Raw genomic sequence first — 18575 nt, forward strand, 5'->3', positions numbered from 1 at the left:
GACTGCTGTCACTCTTCCCAGCTATCAGCGAGAGCCCGCACGGCAGGAAGGAAAGGGAGTCAGAGTGGGTTCTCTTACTCCCACCAGCCTGAGCCACCAGTGGACCCCAGGAAAGTCACCCTCCTGCACCCAACAGGGGGGCGACTTAAAATTTTGTATATGTGTTTTTGTTTGTATGTATGTGTGTATGTGTTTGTGTGTGTCTGCGTGTGTGTGTGTGTCTGTGTGTGTCTCTGTATGTATGTGTGTATGTATGTGTCTGTGTGTGTGTGTGTATCTGTATGTATGTGTGTGTGAGGGTGGGTGCATGGATCAGTTTCACACTGGCGCCCCCTGGATTGTGTGTACACCACTGGATAAAAGACGCTAGATTTCAAATAAATTTCATATGCTGGAATGTAATACGTAAAGTCCATTGTTATGTATAAAATTGAGATAGAAATGGGAAGGTCAACAGGTGCCAGTGATGCCATAAGGGGTAGGTCTTGCCAGTAAAGGTGTGACCGACCGGATTCCATTGTGACAGCTAACCCCAATTAGGGCTGCATTTGTGCAAAGCTCTATTGAAGAGCTTTCCCATGGGCTGGATGCTCTGAATTCAGTTTACTTCTTGTGAAGGTGCTTGTAGGACACCAGAAGCAGAACAGAGACCAAGCAGGAGGTACAAACAGGACTCCAAGTTGTGGACTGATGGGACAGTTGGACAGTTGGAAAGTATGTTACATAATTCTAGGCAGTTGCAATGACAATGCAAGTATTATTTATTAAACTGCAGTAGACATGTATTGTGTTTTATTGCTGGAGAGCTTATATCAAAGTCTTGCTTAACACACTTCTTTCATTATCTAAGTGCAGATAAGTGTACATTGAAAACATATTATTTTACTTCACATTAAGATATAGTTGATAAATATCTTTAGAGCACAGCAAATCTCAGTGTCACATTTACCAGTGTTACATTTACTTTTTCAGCAAAAGTCACACAAATGTCAGGGATGTTAGCAGTATGATTGATGAACCACTTAGAATACTAAGGGGGTCAAGTAACGTTTATCTCTTGACACTGCATATCTCTCAAGGGTGATCATTTGTTCTTTCAGATTTAACCATTGGGGCCTTCATGTCAGATAGCGTGGTGCTGCTAAGGTAAGAACTTTTTTTTTCTCAATTTCAGATGGTATCTATATGAAAAATATCTTGCCTAACTCAACTCCTTCTTAGTTTCTGTCCATTGCATTGTACTTGTCTTGGTTAAATGACCAAAGACACAGAATATAAGCCCACCAAAGAGGGACAGAGAAAGTATCTATCTGGCGATCTGCAGCGATCCCGGTCGTGGCGTAACTGCCCGAGACCCCAGCAGTCCCCCTGCAGCAGTTCTGGCCACTGCGGCCCTCCAGGGCAATGTGATTACCATGATCACATGGCCGCAATAGGAGTCTATGGTGCTTCAAGCAAGGAGACTGTATGAGCTGTCAGGCAGTCCTCTGACACCTAAAGTGAAAAAAAAAATCTAATAATAAAATAAATATATTATTCATATATTATATATGTATAATATATTATAAAATAATGAAATAGTTTTACAATATATTCTAAATATATAATGCATAGGGACGTATTAGCGTCTAACTGACAAGCCAGGCGGGCGGTTCGGGCGGGTGGGCGGCACTGCCGAGGGAGCACTGATTAATGAGCTCTATGAGGGAGCTGAGCAGAGAGCTCAGGGGAAAGTGCTCCCTCACCAGCGCCGTCCACCCGCTCAGCAGCTCAGCAGCCCCACTGGACCCCAGGGAAAGGGAGAACCCCCCCCCCCCCCCCCGCCAGCATTCCCAAAGGTAAGGAGGCTGGGGGGATTAATTTAAAAAAAAAAAATTTGAGTGTGTTAATGTGTTTGTGTCAGTGAGTGTGTGTGTGTCTGTTAGTGAGTGAGTGTGTGTGTCTGTTAGTGTGTGTGTGTGTGTGTGTGTGTGTGCCTGTTAGTGAATGTGTGTGTGTAGTTAGAAGGCGGGGAAGGGGGGGGGGGTGGCGGAGGAAGGGGGGGCGCCTGAGTTTTGTCATGCCTAGGGCAGCACAAAACCAGGATATACCACTGTATATATGATTTAATTATAAGTGTACTTTTAGATATATACACATATATCTTAAAATGCACTTATAATGTAATCATATATGTATAATATAAAATGCTATTATTTTATAAAATATTATACAAATATAGAAAATAAAAGTGTGTGTGTGTGTATATATATATATATATATATATATATATATATATATATACACACACACGTATTATATACACCTGTACTTTATGTAAATGTGTGTGTGTGTGTATATATATATATATATATATATATATATACACATACACACATTATATACATAAATGAAAATATATATTTTATATTTATATATATATATATATATATATATATATATAGTATGTGTGTGTATATATATTTATATATATATATATATACACACACATTCTATATATATATTTAGACATTAAGTTAATTATAATTTAATTTAATTAATTATAATCTGATTAATCAAGTCAAATAGTTATGTAAAATTAATAATTACATATATATGTAGAATGTGTGTGTGTGTGTATATTTATATTTATATATATTTATATATATATATATATATATATATATATATATATATATACACATACACACATTATATACTGTGATAAAATGAAGGCAGAGAGGCCTTTTAACCCCAGGGAAAGTACGTGTAGTTTTTGTGTTGCACAACACACAGCTTTGTTTAGTTATGGGCCCCTGGGGTGGAGTATTTGGAGAGAAGGGTGGGCCAATGCTCCACTCCACAGTTTAGTGGTTTTCTTGGGAGACAAAGATCCAGGCCTGGGTTTTTTGGACTGTCTCCAACCCACTGCTCAGCTGCAGATGATCAGCTGTAGCAGTGGGAATAAACCACTCCCTGCTAGGCAGGTACAGGGGGATTGCTGGCTTCCTCTCAGGAAGCAGGTAGGAGAGAGGGTGTTTTCTCCAGTAAGAGAGTCAAGGAGATTAGGCACTGGGAGTGCTGGCTTGAGGCACTGGGAGTGCTGGCTTGGAGCACTAGGAGAAACTTATTATAAGAGAAATTCCATTGACTTTTTATTTGTGTTCTTTTGAATTAGAATCATTTTTAGAGGTAAAGGGTATACTTTTTCTATTAGTGGCTACTAAAATGACTGGACATACCCCATTTTGTATACCCTGGGATATCAACATTTGCAAATGGTATACCATGATGGGGTGAATTCACATTCCTGGGCTACTATATGGTCTCAAAAGGCAACATAGACCCAGCAAACCAATGTGGCAAACTGAAATGGGCAAGCCCTATATTGACCATATAACTTTCCAAAACACCATAAAACCTGTACATGGGGGTACTGTTATACTCAGGAGACTTACCTGAACACAAATATGAGTTTTTGAAAATAGTAAAACATATCACACCGATGATATTGTCAGTGAAATTTAATTTTTTTGGAATTTTTCACACACAGGGCACTTTCACTGGTGATATCATTGTTGTGATACGTTTTACTGTTTTGAATCACAAATATTTGTGTTCAGCGAAGTCTACCGAGTATAAAAGTAACACCCATGTACAGGTTTTATAGTGTTTTTGAAAGTTACAGGGTCAAATATAAGGCTTGATTTTCCATTTTTTCACATTGAAATTTGCCAGATTGGTTATGTTACAACAGTGTAACAGTGTTACAATGTCACTATTGATACATTTTAAAAATGTATATTTTGAAACAGAATGTCCTACTTGTACTTATAGCCTTTTGACTTGCAAAAAAAAAGCTAAGAGCATGTTAACATTGGGTATTTATAAACTCAGGACAAAATTTAGAAACTATTTAGAACGGGTGTTTTTTTAGCGGTTGTACATGCATAACAGATATTGGGGTCAAAGTTAGAAAAGGTGTTTTTTTTATTAGATTTTATATTTTTTTTTGTAAATTATGATATGATAAAAATAATGGTATCTTTAGAAAGACCATTTAATGGCGAGAAAAACAGTATACAATATGTGTGGGTATAGTAAATGAGTAAGAGGAAAATTACAGCTAAACACAAACACAGCAGAAATATAAAAACAGCCCTGGTCCTTAGCGGTAAGAAAATAAAAAAATGGTCTGGTCACTAAGGGATTAAATAAAGTATAAATTGGAACGTCAGAACATGCCAAGGTCAAGGGGAGACAGAAATTGAAATAACGAAAGCTAAAGTCGGGAAAAGGAAGCCGGAAAAACAAAAAAGTCAAAGAACAGCCACATCAAATACCAAAATGAATAAAGACAAATATAAACACACTCTTGGGACACACAGGAACCACAACAGGGCACTGAGATAATGACAGACTATGTTTTCATAGGTTTGGGGGTGTTAATGTAGAAACCACACCCTCAAATCATGAGATGGCATTTATAATTATGGGAATGTGTTTCGCTGACATCATAAAAAGGGGGTGTGCATACATCATGGAGGCTGGAGTATCATCAGAGTGAGAAGATATGGTGGTCTGCCAGATCGAGAAGGCACGTGAATGGCAGACCACCAAGCTAAGTACCCTACAATGCTTAGGCATATAAATAAATCAAAATACCAGACATCAATCTTTTTTAGCTTATTAACTAGTCCATATAAAATATATTGTGTAATATTTATTAAGCTGAACTAAGTTTGATGATAGATATAATGTATTCCTAAATTCAAGCGTGTTGTACACCAATAAATAAATTTTTAGGATTTGCTTCCATGTTTCTATTTCAGTATATATTTTGAATCTGTCAATATAATTGCATATAAAAGCAGTGGTAATGTGTTGTGAACAGGGGTGTATTAAAATTTGTTTTTGCTCTATACCCTACTACAGGCTTTCATTGCTTGGCAAAAGAGACAGCAGCCTTGATTGTAAATCATTTCTTAGGGGCTTGAAATGGATGCCTAACATCAACTTTCCTTTAATTCTTCATGTTTCCCATTTTAAAGACAATTTCTTGTTTTCCTGAAGATTTTGTGCTGTGCAATTTTACACACAGAATAGAGGACCTGTATAATTAGTTACACATTAACAGGTTTAATCACTAAACTTCTCCATGTGGCCCTGTAACAAACAGGGTAGTACCATCTGGCGCTGTATGGGGTAATTCGGAATGCAAAATCTGAACATATTTTTCACTATTAAGCAATGTCCAGAATTTGCAGAGGGGCTCTGAGTGAGCCTAAATATTGATCAAATATCAGCCTGATCGAACACTGCTCGACGGCTGACATCTAAACCCAGATTATGGGAAAAAATATATATCTGCTACACTAAACTACAGTCATGCTCTATGTAAATTAGGGAGGGAAAAATCTTGCAATTTCCAAAGCACAAGCAGTGGTACAGAAGCGCACTGCAAAAAAATCTAGTCTATCTCTTGATTAAAAAATGTTTTAAAAATCACAAATTAGTAAAGGAATTCTAAATCAGTGCATCAAAATGAATATAAGTGGCTCTGGCAGTAGCAGCTATGTATATGTTGATACATCTCAGCATTCAATTTCCATCACTATACATAAATCTACCCCTGTATTCAAACATCCACTGTGCGTATAGGCACACCCCTATATTCAAAGGCAAACACTACACAGAAGAAAATCACTGTTTTCAAATGACAACAGTACATATGTGGCAGAGCTCCTATGCCCTGGCTGGGTATCTCCACTGGAATGATCTTTAAGCTGGAAGAAAGCGCTGTTTAGTGTTATAGTGCTTATCCCCCCCCCCCCCACACTCATTAGATGACACTTGATGTTGGGACAATGACAAAGTTTAATGTGACAAGGTGGTCTGTTATACACAGACCCCCATGATAGGGTCTTTATTGTGCACATAAGTAGTCCCTCCCTGGTGTCTCAGAGAGTCAATTATCTTCTGGATACAGAATGTCTTGCATAAAAACCCTTAAAAACATTATTAAAACAACCATGAACCCCCACAAGCATTATATCATTGGAAAGGTCTGATCTGAGCGCCCATTCTGGATAAAGAGATACAGATCCATAAGGTATTAAGGAAATGCCACCATGTTAAGGTTCTGATGGCGCAGTGGCAAAAAGGAAGCTTGCCCTGGCTTTCAGGGAGCGATTGTTCCTCAGTGTTCATTGTACAATTAGAGGAAAACGAGGATGGATTTGACAGCGGGCGAGCTAGAGTTCCATAGAATTACAGCTAGGTCCCGCTGAGGTACTAACGGCTTATCCCGGCTCTCTGGAACCGCTGGAAGGTAGGGTGGTGAGGGCGGTCTCCGTGTAGGTCCAGAGCGGAAGGTAGGGAAAGCCAGGGTGAGTGATATAGTCTTTAGAAAGACATATAGGTATACAAGGCAGGTCCTACCACAACATGAAAACACACAACACCTCCTCATGAATATATCGCCTGATATACCTAGTCTTTAGCTTCTTTATTCCATAGTAATTGTTTCCTGAATATCTAGCCTGAAATACCTTCTTATCATAAAACTATGGCAGTCTAGCTGAGGAGTTTACTCTGTTATGCGTTGATACATCTGTTATATGCTTATCTGATATAACTCCTTTTTTCTATTCTGTAAAACATAAATCAAATGCCATAATAAAAGGAAGATTGACAAAAAACAACAACTACAATACTATACACAAATAGACCCCTACATTCACACACACATACTCCACACAAAAACATGCTTACATTCAAACATACAAACACTGCTCACTGCTAAATACAACCCTGTAAGGATGGGCAAACGATAGACCCCAGCTTTCATATTTGCAATAGGGTGCCCCCAAAAATCTTACACCAGGGCCCTCTCTTCTTTAGTTTTGCCACTGGCCAGCATCCTGAAATGCTGCACATACAGACTCCAACCACTATGACCAAAATAGAAGTGATCATGATAGTTGGAATCACCCTCTAAGTTGGACAATGGATATTGCAAACAGGGGGTATATATAATTAGCAAAAATGTTTCAAGTATAACAGAAAATGTTTATGGAAGGGTCGGTGTTCATATTTTTTTTTATTATATCCAGAATTCTAAACATGCTTGACATTTTTCTAACTGCTGATTATTTATTTTAAAAATATTTGAATACATTAACTAAATAAAATATCAGAACTTTTTCAGTCCTGCTAAACCATTTCCTACAACCTTTGATCCTATCTTCATTCCAGCTCAGTGCCAATACTAGCTGGAGCAAATCTGATTAGTTCTTAGTTATTCCTTTATCAAAGGAACACTTTGGTTTTAGGAATACAAAGATGTATTCCTAACTGTAAAGTGTTCCTTTGCCCCTGCCCCCACCCCAGCAGTGTAAAGGGTGAAATAACCCCTTATTCACTTACTTGATTCCAGTGCATTAGACCTTCCTTGACACTGGATGTCCTTGTGCAGAGCATGAAACTCTAGAAATCGCCACTAGAGGCAGTCTTACCGTAATGTAAACATTGCACTTTCTCTAAACCTGCAATATTTTACATTGAACTAAAGGGGACAGTGCAACCAGATCAATTCAGTGTGGTATGGGTGCCTATAGTTCCCCTTTAAAGAAACATTGTAAGATATAAGTATATAAATATAATGTAAACATACATTTTATATAGATTATCTGGTCTTTAAAAAGTTTGAAATCTAAAATATAACTGTGTCCAGTTTTTCCAAATTTTTCACACTTCGACGTAGCTGTTATCTTGTGCTTGTAAATGGGCATTTGCAGTTGTGACAGAGGAAACAACTAATTGTAATGCCATCTTTTGCAGAAGAACATATTCTATTTTGGAAAGGCAATTATATTTTTGGGGGGAAATTACAATCCGTTACAATGGCTGGTTTGTAAACTGTTTTCAGCAGAGACATGCCAACTGCAATAATCAATTTTTCTGCACATCTAGGCACTGAAGAGCTATTTAGCTGGGGACTTGGTTATCAGATTTAGCTCATAAAGATATGGCATGCCGTCAAAGCAACATAGTTGATCCTTGTTTAATCAGTAGTGAACTTAGCCTTTCAGCTTTCCATGGTCCATAAAATAACCACAATTGAGTTTGGACATTCAAAAGAAAGCTTAATGGATCCATTCTGGAAAAACATGTTGGTTAATTGTATATATACACTCTCTATTATAGAATACTAAAATGTCCGAGACTCACTCTTTACAACCCGAAACATCAATAGGGCCACCCTTTACAAACATGGACAGCAATAAACAAAGTGTACATGTTTGAATTCAGATGATGTTCTGAGGACTGTAGTAAATCTATTTAATTTACCTAGGTTGTATATTGCTTATGTGCATAACGTTTTTCAGGATGTAGTTAGCTGCATCTAATATCTATCACTGTCAATGTAATATAAAAGTTTGTTAGTGTTTAGTAATTTGCAAAGAAGCTGTTTATTTTGCTATCCAAGCCAGTTTTGATCCTTCTATTAAGCTATGTTCTTCAAATTTGTATAATGTAATTGTCTTTGCATTTATAGGCCAGAGAATTATGTAATTGGGAGATAAACCAGAAATTGCATTAGTCCGCCTCTTGAGATTCCTATAGTGATTTCAGTTTATGTGATGTGTGTGAATTTTACTTTTACCCAGGACAGGAAAGCAATTATGAAAACTGAGTTTCATTAAGAATACATATTGCCACAAGTGAAAACATGTGGAAAAGGGCCAAGTTATAAGTCATTGATACAGTGACAGTCATCCTGTGTTGTGATAATATGTATCAGCGATGTTCAACCTTCATGTCTGTAAAAGCCTCATGTTAAAATTTAGAAATATTCTCGAGCCGCATTTACATTTATTAGAGTATTCTACAAAACCAAATTATTTCTTCCAGCTCCCCCATGTGCCACATTCCCTTAGCCCCTCATGTGTCTGATTCACTCAGCCCACCATGTGTCTTATTCCCCACCAGCACCTACATTCATGTGTTTCATTCCCCACCAGCACCTATATTCATGTGTTTAATTCCTTCGCCACCATGTGCCTCATTCCCTTAGCCCTCCCGTGTGTCTCATTCCTCCAGCACCCTATGTGTCTCATTCCCCTCCATCCCTTCCATTCATGTGTTTCATTCTCATTCCCCCATGCCTCCAATGTATCTCATCCTCTCAGACCCCCATGTATCTGATTCTCCCAGGACCCCCATGTGTCTCATTCTCCCAGGCCCCCATGTATCTCATTCCCCCAGTCATCCCATGTTGGGTTTACAGTTTAGTGGACGGAGCCCAAGACGCAGATAGGTGCTGAAGGTGACACTGACCATATCCCAACAACCCAAAGGCCCAGACCCAAGACGGATATTACCTCCAGGGACAGACAGACCACTCTCTCCCCCCCTCTCCCCCCCAACGACCTCACTAAATTCGCAGTACAAAAGGATCAGTTGAAGAGAGTAGTCGGGGGAGCCAAAGGTCAGGACAGGCGGCACAGGTTCACAAATTATAAAAGAGGCAAGGGTCAAAATCAGGATACAACAGGATAGTCTCTGAAGATCTTTACACAATCAGGAGCACAGTACAACTGAGTGAAGAGTGAGGGGTGTGTGTCTCCACCTCCTGTACCTTTAAAAGGCTCTGTTGGCGCACGTGTGCCCTTATATTCTCCTGAAGTTCTACCACCTGTGTGGCTGCATGTGGAAGCAGCGGCATTCTCACGAACAGAGTCCTATCATGCTGTGTTCAGGAAGTGGTGTTCTCACAAACAGACTTCTGTTCTTGCTGTGTTCAGGAAGTGGTGTTCTCACAAACAGAGTTTTGCCTGCAGTATTGGTGAGTTGTGTTCGCACGAATAGAGGTAGCGTTCGTATGAACGTGAGCATTCGGAGTGGGTGGTTGAGCCGACCGTGCTGCCTGGGGGGTCACACTCTTGCATGGCATCCTCATGGAGTGCGAAAGAGATGAGGAGTGGGAGCGTGAGGTAGGTGATGCGAGAGTGAGGTCCTGATACCCCATGCGTCTCATTCCCCCAGCCCTTCCGTGTATCTCATTCCACCTGGTCCCCATTTGTCTCATTTCTTTGCCCATTATATGTGTTTTACCCCCTCTCCCTGATGTGCCAGCTTACCTCCCCTGTGTAGCCAGTTTTCCTCCACCTGGTCTGACAGGAAGCAGTTTGGTGCTTCCAGTGCGCACACTTCCTGTCTGACTGAGTAGAGTTCAGCAAATTTCTTTCACCACAGTCCGCAGCTCGGCAACGCTAAAAAGGAATGACTGGCATTAGGGAAGCGCTGTGCAGTGCACTGCCTTCCTGCGGTTCAGCTGGATCCTGCGCCCTCTCTGTGCTGGTGAGGCCTAAGGCCTTATGGTAGCGCCGCCCCTGAAATTTTTGCGAGCCACAATGGACAGTCTAAAGAGCGGGATGCGGCTTTCTAGCCACACTTTGGCCATGTCTGTATTATACAATTATTGCAAATTGATTTATGTGGAAAAGTCATCTTTCACATAAGAAGTCATTGTAAGAAGTAGATTTTGTAACATTTCAGGAGCAATTAGATATTACGCAGATGTCTGCTAACTGTACTGTGCTGCAGAATATGTTAGCTCTTGATAAATGACCGTAATAATAATAATAAACAATTTGGACAGTAATATCTTTTCATTTTACTACTTATGCTTTAAGTCTTTTAAGCAGTGTACTTGAAAATTAAGAGGGTATCAATATATTTCTGATAATACTATGTAGAATAATATTGTATATGATATCATATTTTCAGAAAAAGTGTAACTGTACATATGCAAATGTTTTGATTGACTTCTAATTGTGTAATTATCTCTAATAATTTTGGATGATACTGTTTCTGTTTTCATGTACTGTAGAATACCATAATTTTACTCATTTCCATATGTAAGTTTCAGACAACACACCAATCACCCAAAATGCAGACAAAGCCCAGTTTGTTTGAAACTGAATGCACAAGTATAATCTCTGCTGTATGTTTTCAATGTCAATATGCCAGTTTCACCCCTAAGAACTTTTTCCACTAAGTTACACATTATTGTTTAACTTATGTTAAAACTATTAATATATTTTGGAATTGTTTTTACTCAAATCACCAATCATCATTAATTCTGCAGTTGATTATGTTGTAAGGCTAAAACACATGAAGTATATCTAAAGTAGTGTTTTTAACCCCTTAAGGACCAAACTTCTGGAATAAAAGGGAATCACTTAAGGGGTTAAAGACAGGTTAAATTGAGGTTTACATGTCATATGCTATCATATTTTCTATGCATAAGGTTAATATAAAAGTTGCAAGTGGGGGCGTGACTTGACCGGGAACCAAGCTGGACACGCTCCTTACAGGCCTCCTAGCCAAAAGCATACAAAAGCTTAAAACCTACAAATTTCTACCCACCTACTCTGCCCTAAGGCGAAGTGGATAAGCGTACACTGCGAAAGCCAGCCAAGAAACACCATCACACGGGTACCTCGTTGTTAGATCTCCTTGTGGCCTCCCGCACGCAGCGCCAAGAAGCACAAGATGGCGGCGAATCCAGTGTGCAGACTCCAGCCTCCCCTACAGATACAGAGGCACTACAGCCACTAGGTACTACCACGACTGAGACCTCCCATATACTCTCTGAACTGGCGGCCGTTAAAAACTATCTGGCCCGAGAAATAGAGCACAACTCCAGAGCGGTAATGGCGGAGATCCACGCACTGGGCGTGAGAACCTCTAACTTGGAACTTTGGGTGGAGACCACCACCGTCACCCACAACGCTATGGCTGACCATGTCACCCAGCTCACCTCTCGTCTGGAAGCAACTGAAGCGGCCCTGGAGGACCTGGCGAACCTGGTCGCATACGCAGTCTACCGGAACAACACAACAAAGGCCCTCTCACAGACAAGGTTCTCATGATCTTGAAGCCCCTTCGGGCACATAGACAGGGCGCACATAGCCCTCCGCACAAGAGGTGAGGAAAACACACTGCGGCGAGATATTATCGTATGCTTTCTACACTTCCAAACTAAAGAGGCAGTGCTGAAGAAGGCCCGAGAGGGCCCTGTAAAGCATAATGGAAGAGACCTCACCTTCTATCAAGATCTTGATAGAGCGCAGGAGAGAGTGGAAGCCTGTCACCGACCTACTCAGAGCCAACGTGGTGAGATACGCATGGGGCCACCCTTTTAAACTTCTGATCTTCAGGAATGGCACACCCCACATCCTCCTACCAGGCGTGGACCCAACACACTTCTTGCAAGCCTTGGGCATCACACTGCCCGACAAACACCCTGCCAACCAGTGCTGCTCCGGCTTTGCCGACCCTGCCACAAGACTGGTCCTCCGCCACCAAGGAATGTCGGTACCCGCTGACTCACACCCTCCGTCTTCCGCAGAGACGCAGAAATCCAGTGCACTCCCCATGAATCTCCCAGAGACGGACATTGCCCAAATCACAACAGACTACCACATACATATCTCGCCTACATCTTTCACGCATGATTGACACACTCATATTGGACATGGAAACCTGGGCAGATAAACCCATATTTTGGATCGGGAGAATACACTCCGTTACAATGAACATCAAGCCCTGAATGTTTCAAGCCCTACCCATCCCCATTACAAAACAAGACCTCATCCCCTTACAACGTGCAATAGACCAGTTCATATGGCAGAACAAACAACGTACAGGATCTCGGAACATGCTTTACCGCCCCTAGGCGAGGGGAGGCCTAGGACTACCCCACTTACACTTCTACTACTTAGCTGCCCAACTGACACAAATAGCCCTAGGACACACCCCTCCTGAAACTAGATGGTGGGTTGATCTAGAATCTCTACTCATGAAATCAGACCTCCCGCAATTTTACATCTGGACCCCAAGAGAACACAGAGCATTACCAAGAACAGCATGCCCATCCATTACAAACTCTATCCAACTATGGGACAAGTTCTCCCTTAAGTACGAGCTTATGTCCTCACCCTCCCCCCTCACTCTGATATATCAAAACAGAGTCTTTATATCAGGCATGAGACCATAGGACTCTAGAGGCCTCAAGAACGCTGGCCTCCAGAGAGTCCACCAACTATACATAGATGACTCTGTAGTCTCTTTCCCGGAACTACAAACCAGAACGACCCTAACCACCTGGATTTTTTTTAGATATCTCCAACTTCGAAACTATGCTAACCTAGCGACTGTAAAAACAGCTGCCAAAACTAAACCGACATGGAGGACTACCGACAGGGCATGATCACCCTGCTCTACTCCCACCTCTGTTCCACCACAAACGACTGGGGAAACCTACATTACACTGACAAATGGGAATCTGACTTAGGCGAAACACTACAGGGTATCGACTGGCAAGATATTTGGGAGGCCAACTCAAAAAACGCTACATGCGTCACGATGCAAGAACTATCTTACACAACAATGTTTCGGTGGTACACCACACCAGTCCAATTATATCACATGAAAAAGACACCCACAGATCTCTGCTGGCAAAACTGTGGAGCTAAGGGGACTTACGTGTGGTGGCCCTGCCCCAGAGTGACATTATTCTGGGAGGACGTCCAAACACTGGCATCCCAGATTCTATCCAGACCGGTCGAACTGAGCCCATGGGCATTCCTGTTGACAAAACCCTATGGTTACTGGTCTAGACCAGAACAACTATTGTTTAACAAAATTACCCTAGCAGCTAGACAAGCCTTAGCCCAAACCTGGCTACGACCCACCACACCCCCCATAACCACGGTACTCCACAAAATGAATGAATGCCACATTATGGACAAAATGACTGCCCAAATACGAGGCTCCATGAAGACATTCTCCAAGACGTGGGAACCATGGAAAAATTATATTGAAAACAACAAATGGGACAATAGAACCGACTAATGAACAAATAGACAACACACCGACCAAGGCACCATCCTAAACCTTCTCGCCCACCCCCCACTCATCCCTGCTAAACCCTTCTACACCTCAGCTATCTAACTCTCTTTCTACTAGGCCAAGATTTCCGGTACCTCGGTCTACTGAACTTATTTATAAGCTACCGAAGCACAACTATGTTACCCGTAGGAAACTCATTGTTACTTATTGTTACTTGTGTTTTCTCGTTTCCTTACATATCAAAAAAACTTTGACAGACGGCAACCATTCCACATGTGAAAGTATGACATGCCTTGTATAGTCTTTTTTCTGTACCAACCACTAATATCTGAACCATGCTCTGGCTTTTGCACAAGCCTATATACAGTGGACATGCCACGACTTCTGTCATTGCAATGAAAAAAAAAAAATTGCAAGGGATTTCTTTCCCCTCTTTTGTTGTCCTCTAAAATGCTGACTCTGATTTATCTCACATTATTTAAATTCTCACAAATGTTGAAAACATTTAGGGTTGTTAACTAACTAGAAAATTGTCAGGAATAAAAGGTATATTTCTAAATTAAAGGAACACCATAGCGTTAGGAATACGGAATACAAATGTAGTCACCGTTTATGTCACCGGACCCCTGTCAGAGTTAAAGGTGAGTTTTACTTACCTTTTCTCCCTCACAACACTGGTCTCTAGTGTTTAGCTCAGTCTTTTTGGCTGAAATCATCAGGATCAAACTCCTTGACTAGGAAGTGGATTATTGACAAACTGTAGTATTAGAAAACGTGTGTTAAAATACAAAAGTGAAATCATATATATTAATATGGAAAATGTTTAAAAAATATAAAATTTTTATAAAGTTTTAAACTGAACATTAATTTTTATCCTGCTTTTTTGCAGAACAAGACCAGTTATTAGTGTTGATGTATCAATACTTCTGCCAGCCTCCATCAATATCACCGCTCCACAATGTCACGACGGTACCCAACAAGTGAATTGCGTCAATATCAGTGTATGCTTTCGTTTTCATGGGAAACATGTTCCTGGGGAAATAGGTAAAATGCTGCTTCCCAAAAATAGAATGACAAGGGTTTTTTGTGTGCTTTAATGGGGAACTGTCTTGTCACAAGATTTTTTAAATCATATTTGCTTATCCTTTTTTGCGGTATAAAAAATAGAATTAAAGAGATACTATAGTCACCAAAACAACTAAAGTTTAAAGGGACACTGTAGGCACCCAGACCACTTCCACTCATTGAAGTGGTCTAGGTGCAATGTCTCATATCCCTTAACCCTACAGTTGTAGTTATTGCAGTTTCTGAGAAACTGCAATAATTACCTCTGAGGGTTCACTCCTCCTCTAGTGGCTGTCTATCAGACAGCCACTAGAGGGACTTCTGGAATCGAAACAGATCTTTGTTTCTGAGAAACTGCAATAATTACCTCTGAGGGTTCACTCCTCCTCTAGTGGCTGTCTATCAGACAGCCACTAGAGGGACTTCTGGAATTGAAACAGATCTTTGGTCCGTTATCTGACGCTGGACGTACTCACGCTCTGCAGGAGAACCTCCAGCGTCTGATTTTTCCCCATAGGAAAGCATTGATTAATGCTTTCCTATAGGGAAATCCTAATGCGAGCGTGGCCATTGCCGTGTATGCGCTTTTGGCATTCCCTGCCGGCTGACGTCAACAGGGGAGGGGCGTGGGCAGAGCCCAACCAGCACCGAGGGACATCGACACTGGATTCAGGTAAGTGACTGAAGGGGTTTTAACCCCTTAAGCACTGCGGCAGGTAGGGCATGAGGGAGGGTGGAGCTGAAGGAGCCTATAATGTGAGGAAAATGGGTTTGTTTTCTTGGTACTTTAGAATCTTTTTAATGTAATTGTTCTGGTGTCTATACAATGTCCCTGCAGGCTTTTCAGAAGATAGGCAGTGCTTACATTACAGCCTAGAAACACCTCTAGTGGCCATTCTATGAGGAGATGCTGATTGTCCAGGGTAGTGTTTGGTTCTGCTCAGGGCCGGCCTTAGGCATTTGGGTGCCCTGTGCAAAAAATCTTCACAGCGCCCCCCCCTCCTCCCCTCCCCTCCCCCACTCCTTACCCCTTCCCACACACCCTGTCACACACACACACACACAGGCAGACAGCCACACACACAAACACACAGAGGCAAACAGCCACACACACACACACACACACACAGACAAACAGTCAAACACACACTGTCAGACAGCCACACACACACACACGCAGACAGTCACACACACACGCAGACAGTCACACACACACACGCAGACAGTCATACACACACACGCAGACAGTCATACACACACACGCGTAGACAGTCACACACACACGCGCAGACAGTCACACACACACACGCGCAGACAGTCACACACACACACGCGCAGACAGTCACACACACACACGCGCAGACAGTCTCACACACACACACGAGCAGACAGTCTCACACACACACACAAACATAGGCAAACAGTCACACACACACAGGCAGACAGCCACACACACACAGTCAGACACACACACTCACTAACAGACAAAAAACACACTCACAGACACACACTAACAGACACACACACACTAACAGACACAGACACACACTAACATACACAGACACACACTAACATACACACACACACACACACACTCACCCACATTAACACATTTTTTAAAATTTATTTAGACACCCCCCCCAGCCTCCTTACCTTTGGGAATGCTGGGGGGGGGGGGGTCTCTTCCTCCCTGGTGGTCCAGTGCCGCCCGACAGCCCAGCAGCCCGGCATGTCTGTTAGCCGCAAGGCTAACAAGACATTTGCCTTGGGCATTTGGGGGCGGCTTTTTTTGCCGCCCCCTGGAAAATGCCGCCCAAGGCAAATGCCTTGTTAGCATTGCGGCTAACAGACATGCCGTGTGAGCTATGCGGCCGCAGGGCGCCCCCTGCACCATGGCGCCCTGTGCGGCCGCACAGCTCGCACACCCCTAAGGCCGGCCCTGGTTCTGCTGCACCTCCTTAACTGAGCTCATCAAAATTCCCTATGGGAAAGCATTATGATTGGCTGAGATTATCATTTCTGTTGATGTCAGACAAAGAGGAGTACCAGGGCGGGACTAGATACAAGGAGTCCCAAGCGTGGTGCTGGAAAACGGTGAGTAAATCGCCTTTCTAACCCCAGGTGAGAGGGGCCCACCAGCTAAACAGTGGTTTTAGAACTTTAGTGTCAGGAAAACATGTTTGTGCTCCAGACATCAAAGTGTCCCTTTAAATTTAGAAATCCTCACCTCTTTCTCCTGTAGCTGGGCACCTCCATTTTGGTTTCCCATCAGGCATTGTCAGAAACTGTTCTTTGCACTTGGCAGTTGGCATAGAGGAAGCATACAGAGAGGAGAGGAAATTGGACAATATTTCTATTTCCTCACCTCATTTGCGATATTTGCCCTAGCTTTGCCTTATATTAAATGGATTATGATGTAATTTTCTAAATATTTAATATAAGTTTAGAACCAATGGAGCATTGCTTGAAAAAAAGGTTAATACAAAGTTGATTTTCAATGTTTTATTCAATGTTATAAATTCCAGAAAAGTTACAGTTTTTCTTTAAACGTTCTTCTGTTTAGTAATGAGATGGCATGTATTGGCAAGATTTTGTTATATGCAGATTGTGCCTTTGGAGACAGCGGGTGACAATGTAAGACAATTTGCATTGGAAACAATTTAGTGATAGATCATCTAAATGACTATTAGTGCTCAGGGTCATTGACTTTTCATTATTCATACATACAAGCAGACAACATTTTATATTTCCATGTATAGTATCTATCACTCCTACTTTCTGAAAGGATAAGAAAGTTTACAAATGTACCAATTAGTAGTATTGAAATAAGTTCCTTTATAAAAGCATATTAGATACTGCTTCATATTAAGTGACAAACATGTCTTGTTTGTGATATGTTCTTTCTCCTGCTGTGATATTAGATTTTACAAACTATTTGTCAAAGTTTAAAAACACATTATACATATAGTAATAGTAACATTGCTATGATTTCTTTGCGACTGTTTGTCTTATTGCCTTTCTATATTGAAACTATATTTTCTGCAGCCTCCAAATATATTATTGAGTAATGCGGCATTTCTCACTAGGAGCTAGTCCACTTATAGCAATTATCCTACATTATCTTAAGTCCTGGAGTTCTCATCACTGCTAATCTCATTGAGCTTGGCCAGTTTCTTTGTTACTGCATGGCAGCCAATCATTCAGAGTGCATCCCTTCCCTAATTCATATTATTTCCCCCAGAATTTGAATTGCCTGTTCTTTAAAACAGAGGCATAATTACATCACTTGGCACCCGGCCTGGACAAGAATATTGGCCCCCATCCCCTGAGTATTAAATGTATGTGTGTAATTCTGGATTCATACATCCCTTTGTATGTATCCCCTCACCCTTCTTGCATTTTCTTTTAATCCCCTTTTCAGTCTTGTGTATCTCTTAAAATTTGTACCCACTTGACACATTTCTTCTTGTGTATATTCTTGTGTATATCTTATACCCGTTCCCTCCATAGTTTTACCATACTTTTTTTTTGTTCCCTCACACACATACACTGTCATATACAGTCACAAGCACAAACACACATAGTCACAATGTCACACACAGTCATAA

At 41.3% G+C, this 18575-nt stretch overlaps 1 protein-coding gene across 1 annotated transcript in view; it reads left to right on the forward strand.

The window, feature by feature from the left end:
- The window catches only part of ITGA9 (integrin subunit alpha 9), a 496852-nt gene that overhangs the window by 218294 nt on the left and 259983 nt on the right, over positions 1 to 18575 (forward strand). Inside the window, exons 13-14 of the mRNA XM_063452059.1 lie at positions 1101 to 1146; positions 14792 to 14946. Of these exons, the coding sequence (XP_063308129.1) occupies positions 1101 to 1146; positions 14792 to 14946 (201 nt within the window). The remainder of the gene's footprint in view (positions 1 to 1100; positions 1147 to 14791; positions 14947 to 18575) is intronic.

The sequence above is a fragment of the Pelobates fuscus genome, chromosome 4 (genome assembly GCF_036172605.1).
Source record: "Pelobates fuscus isolate aPelFus1 chromosome 4, aPelFus1.pri, whole genome shotgun sequence".
NCBI lineage: Eukaryota > Metazoa > Chordata > Amphibia > Anura > Pelobatidae > Pelobates > Pelobates fuscus.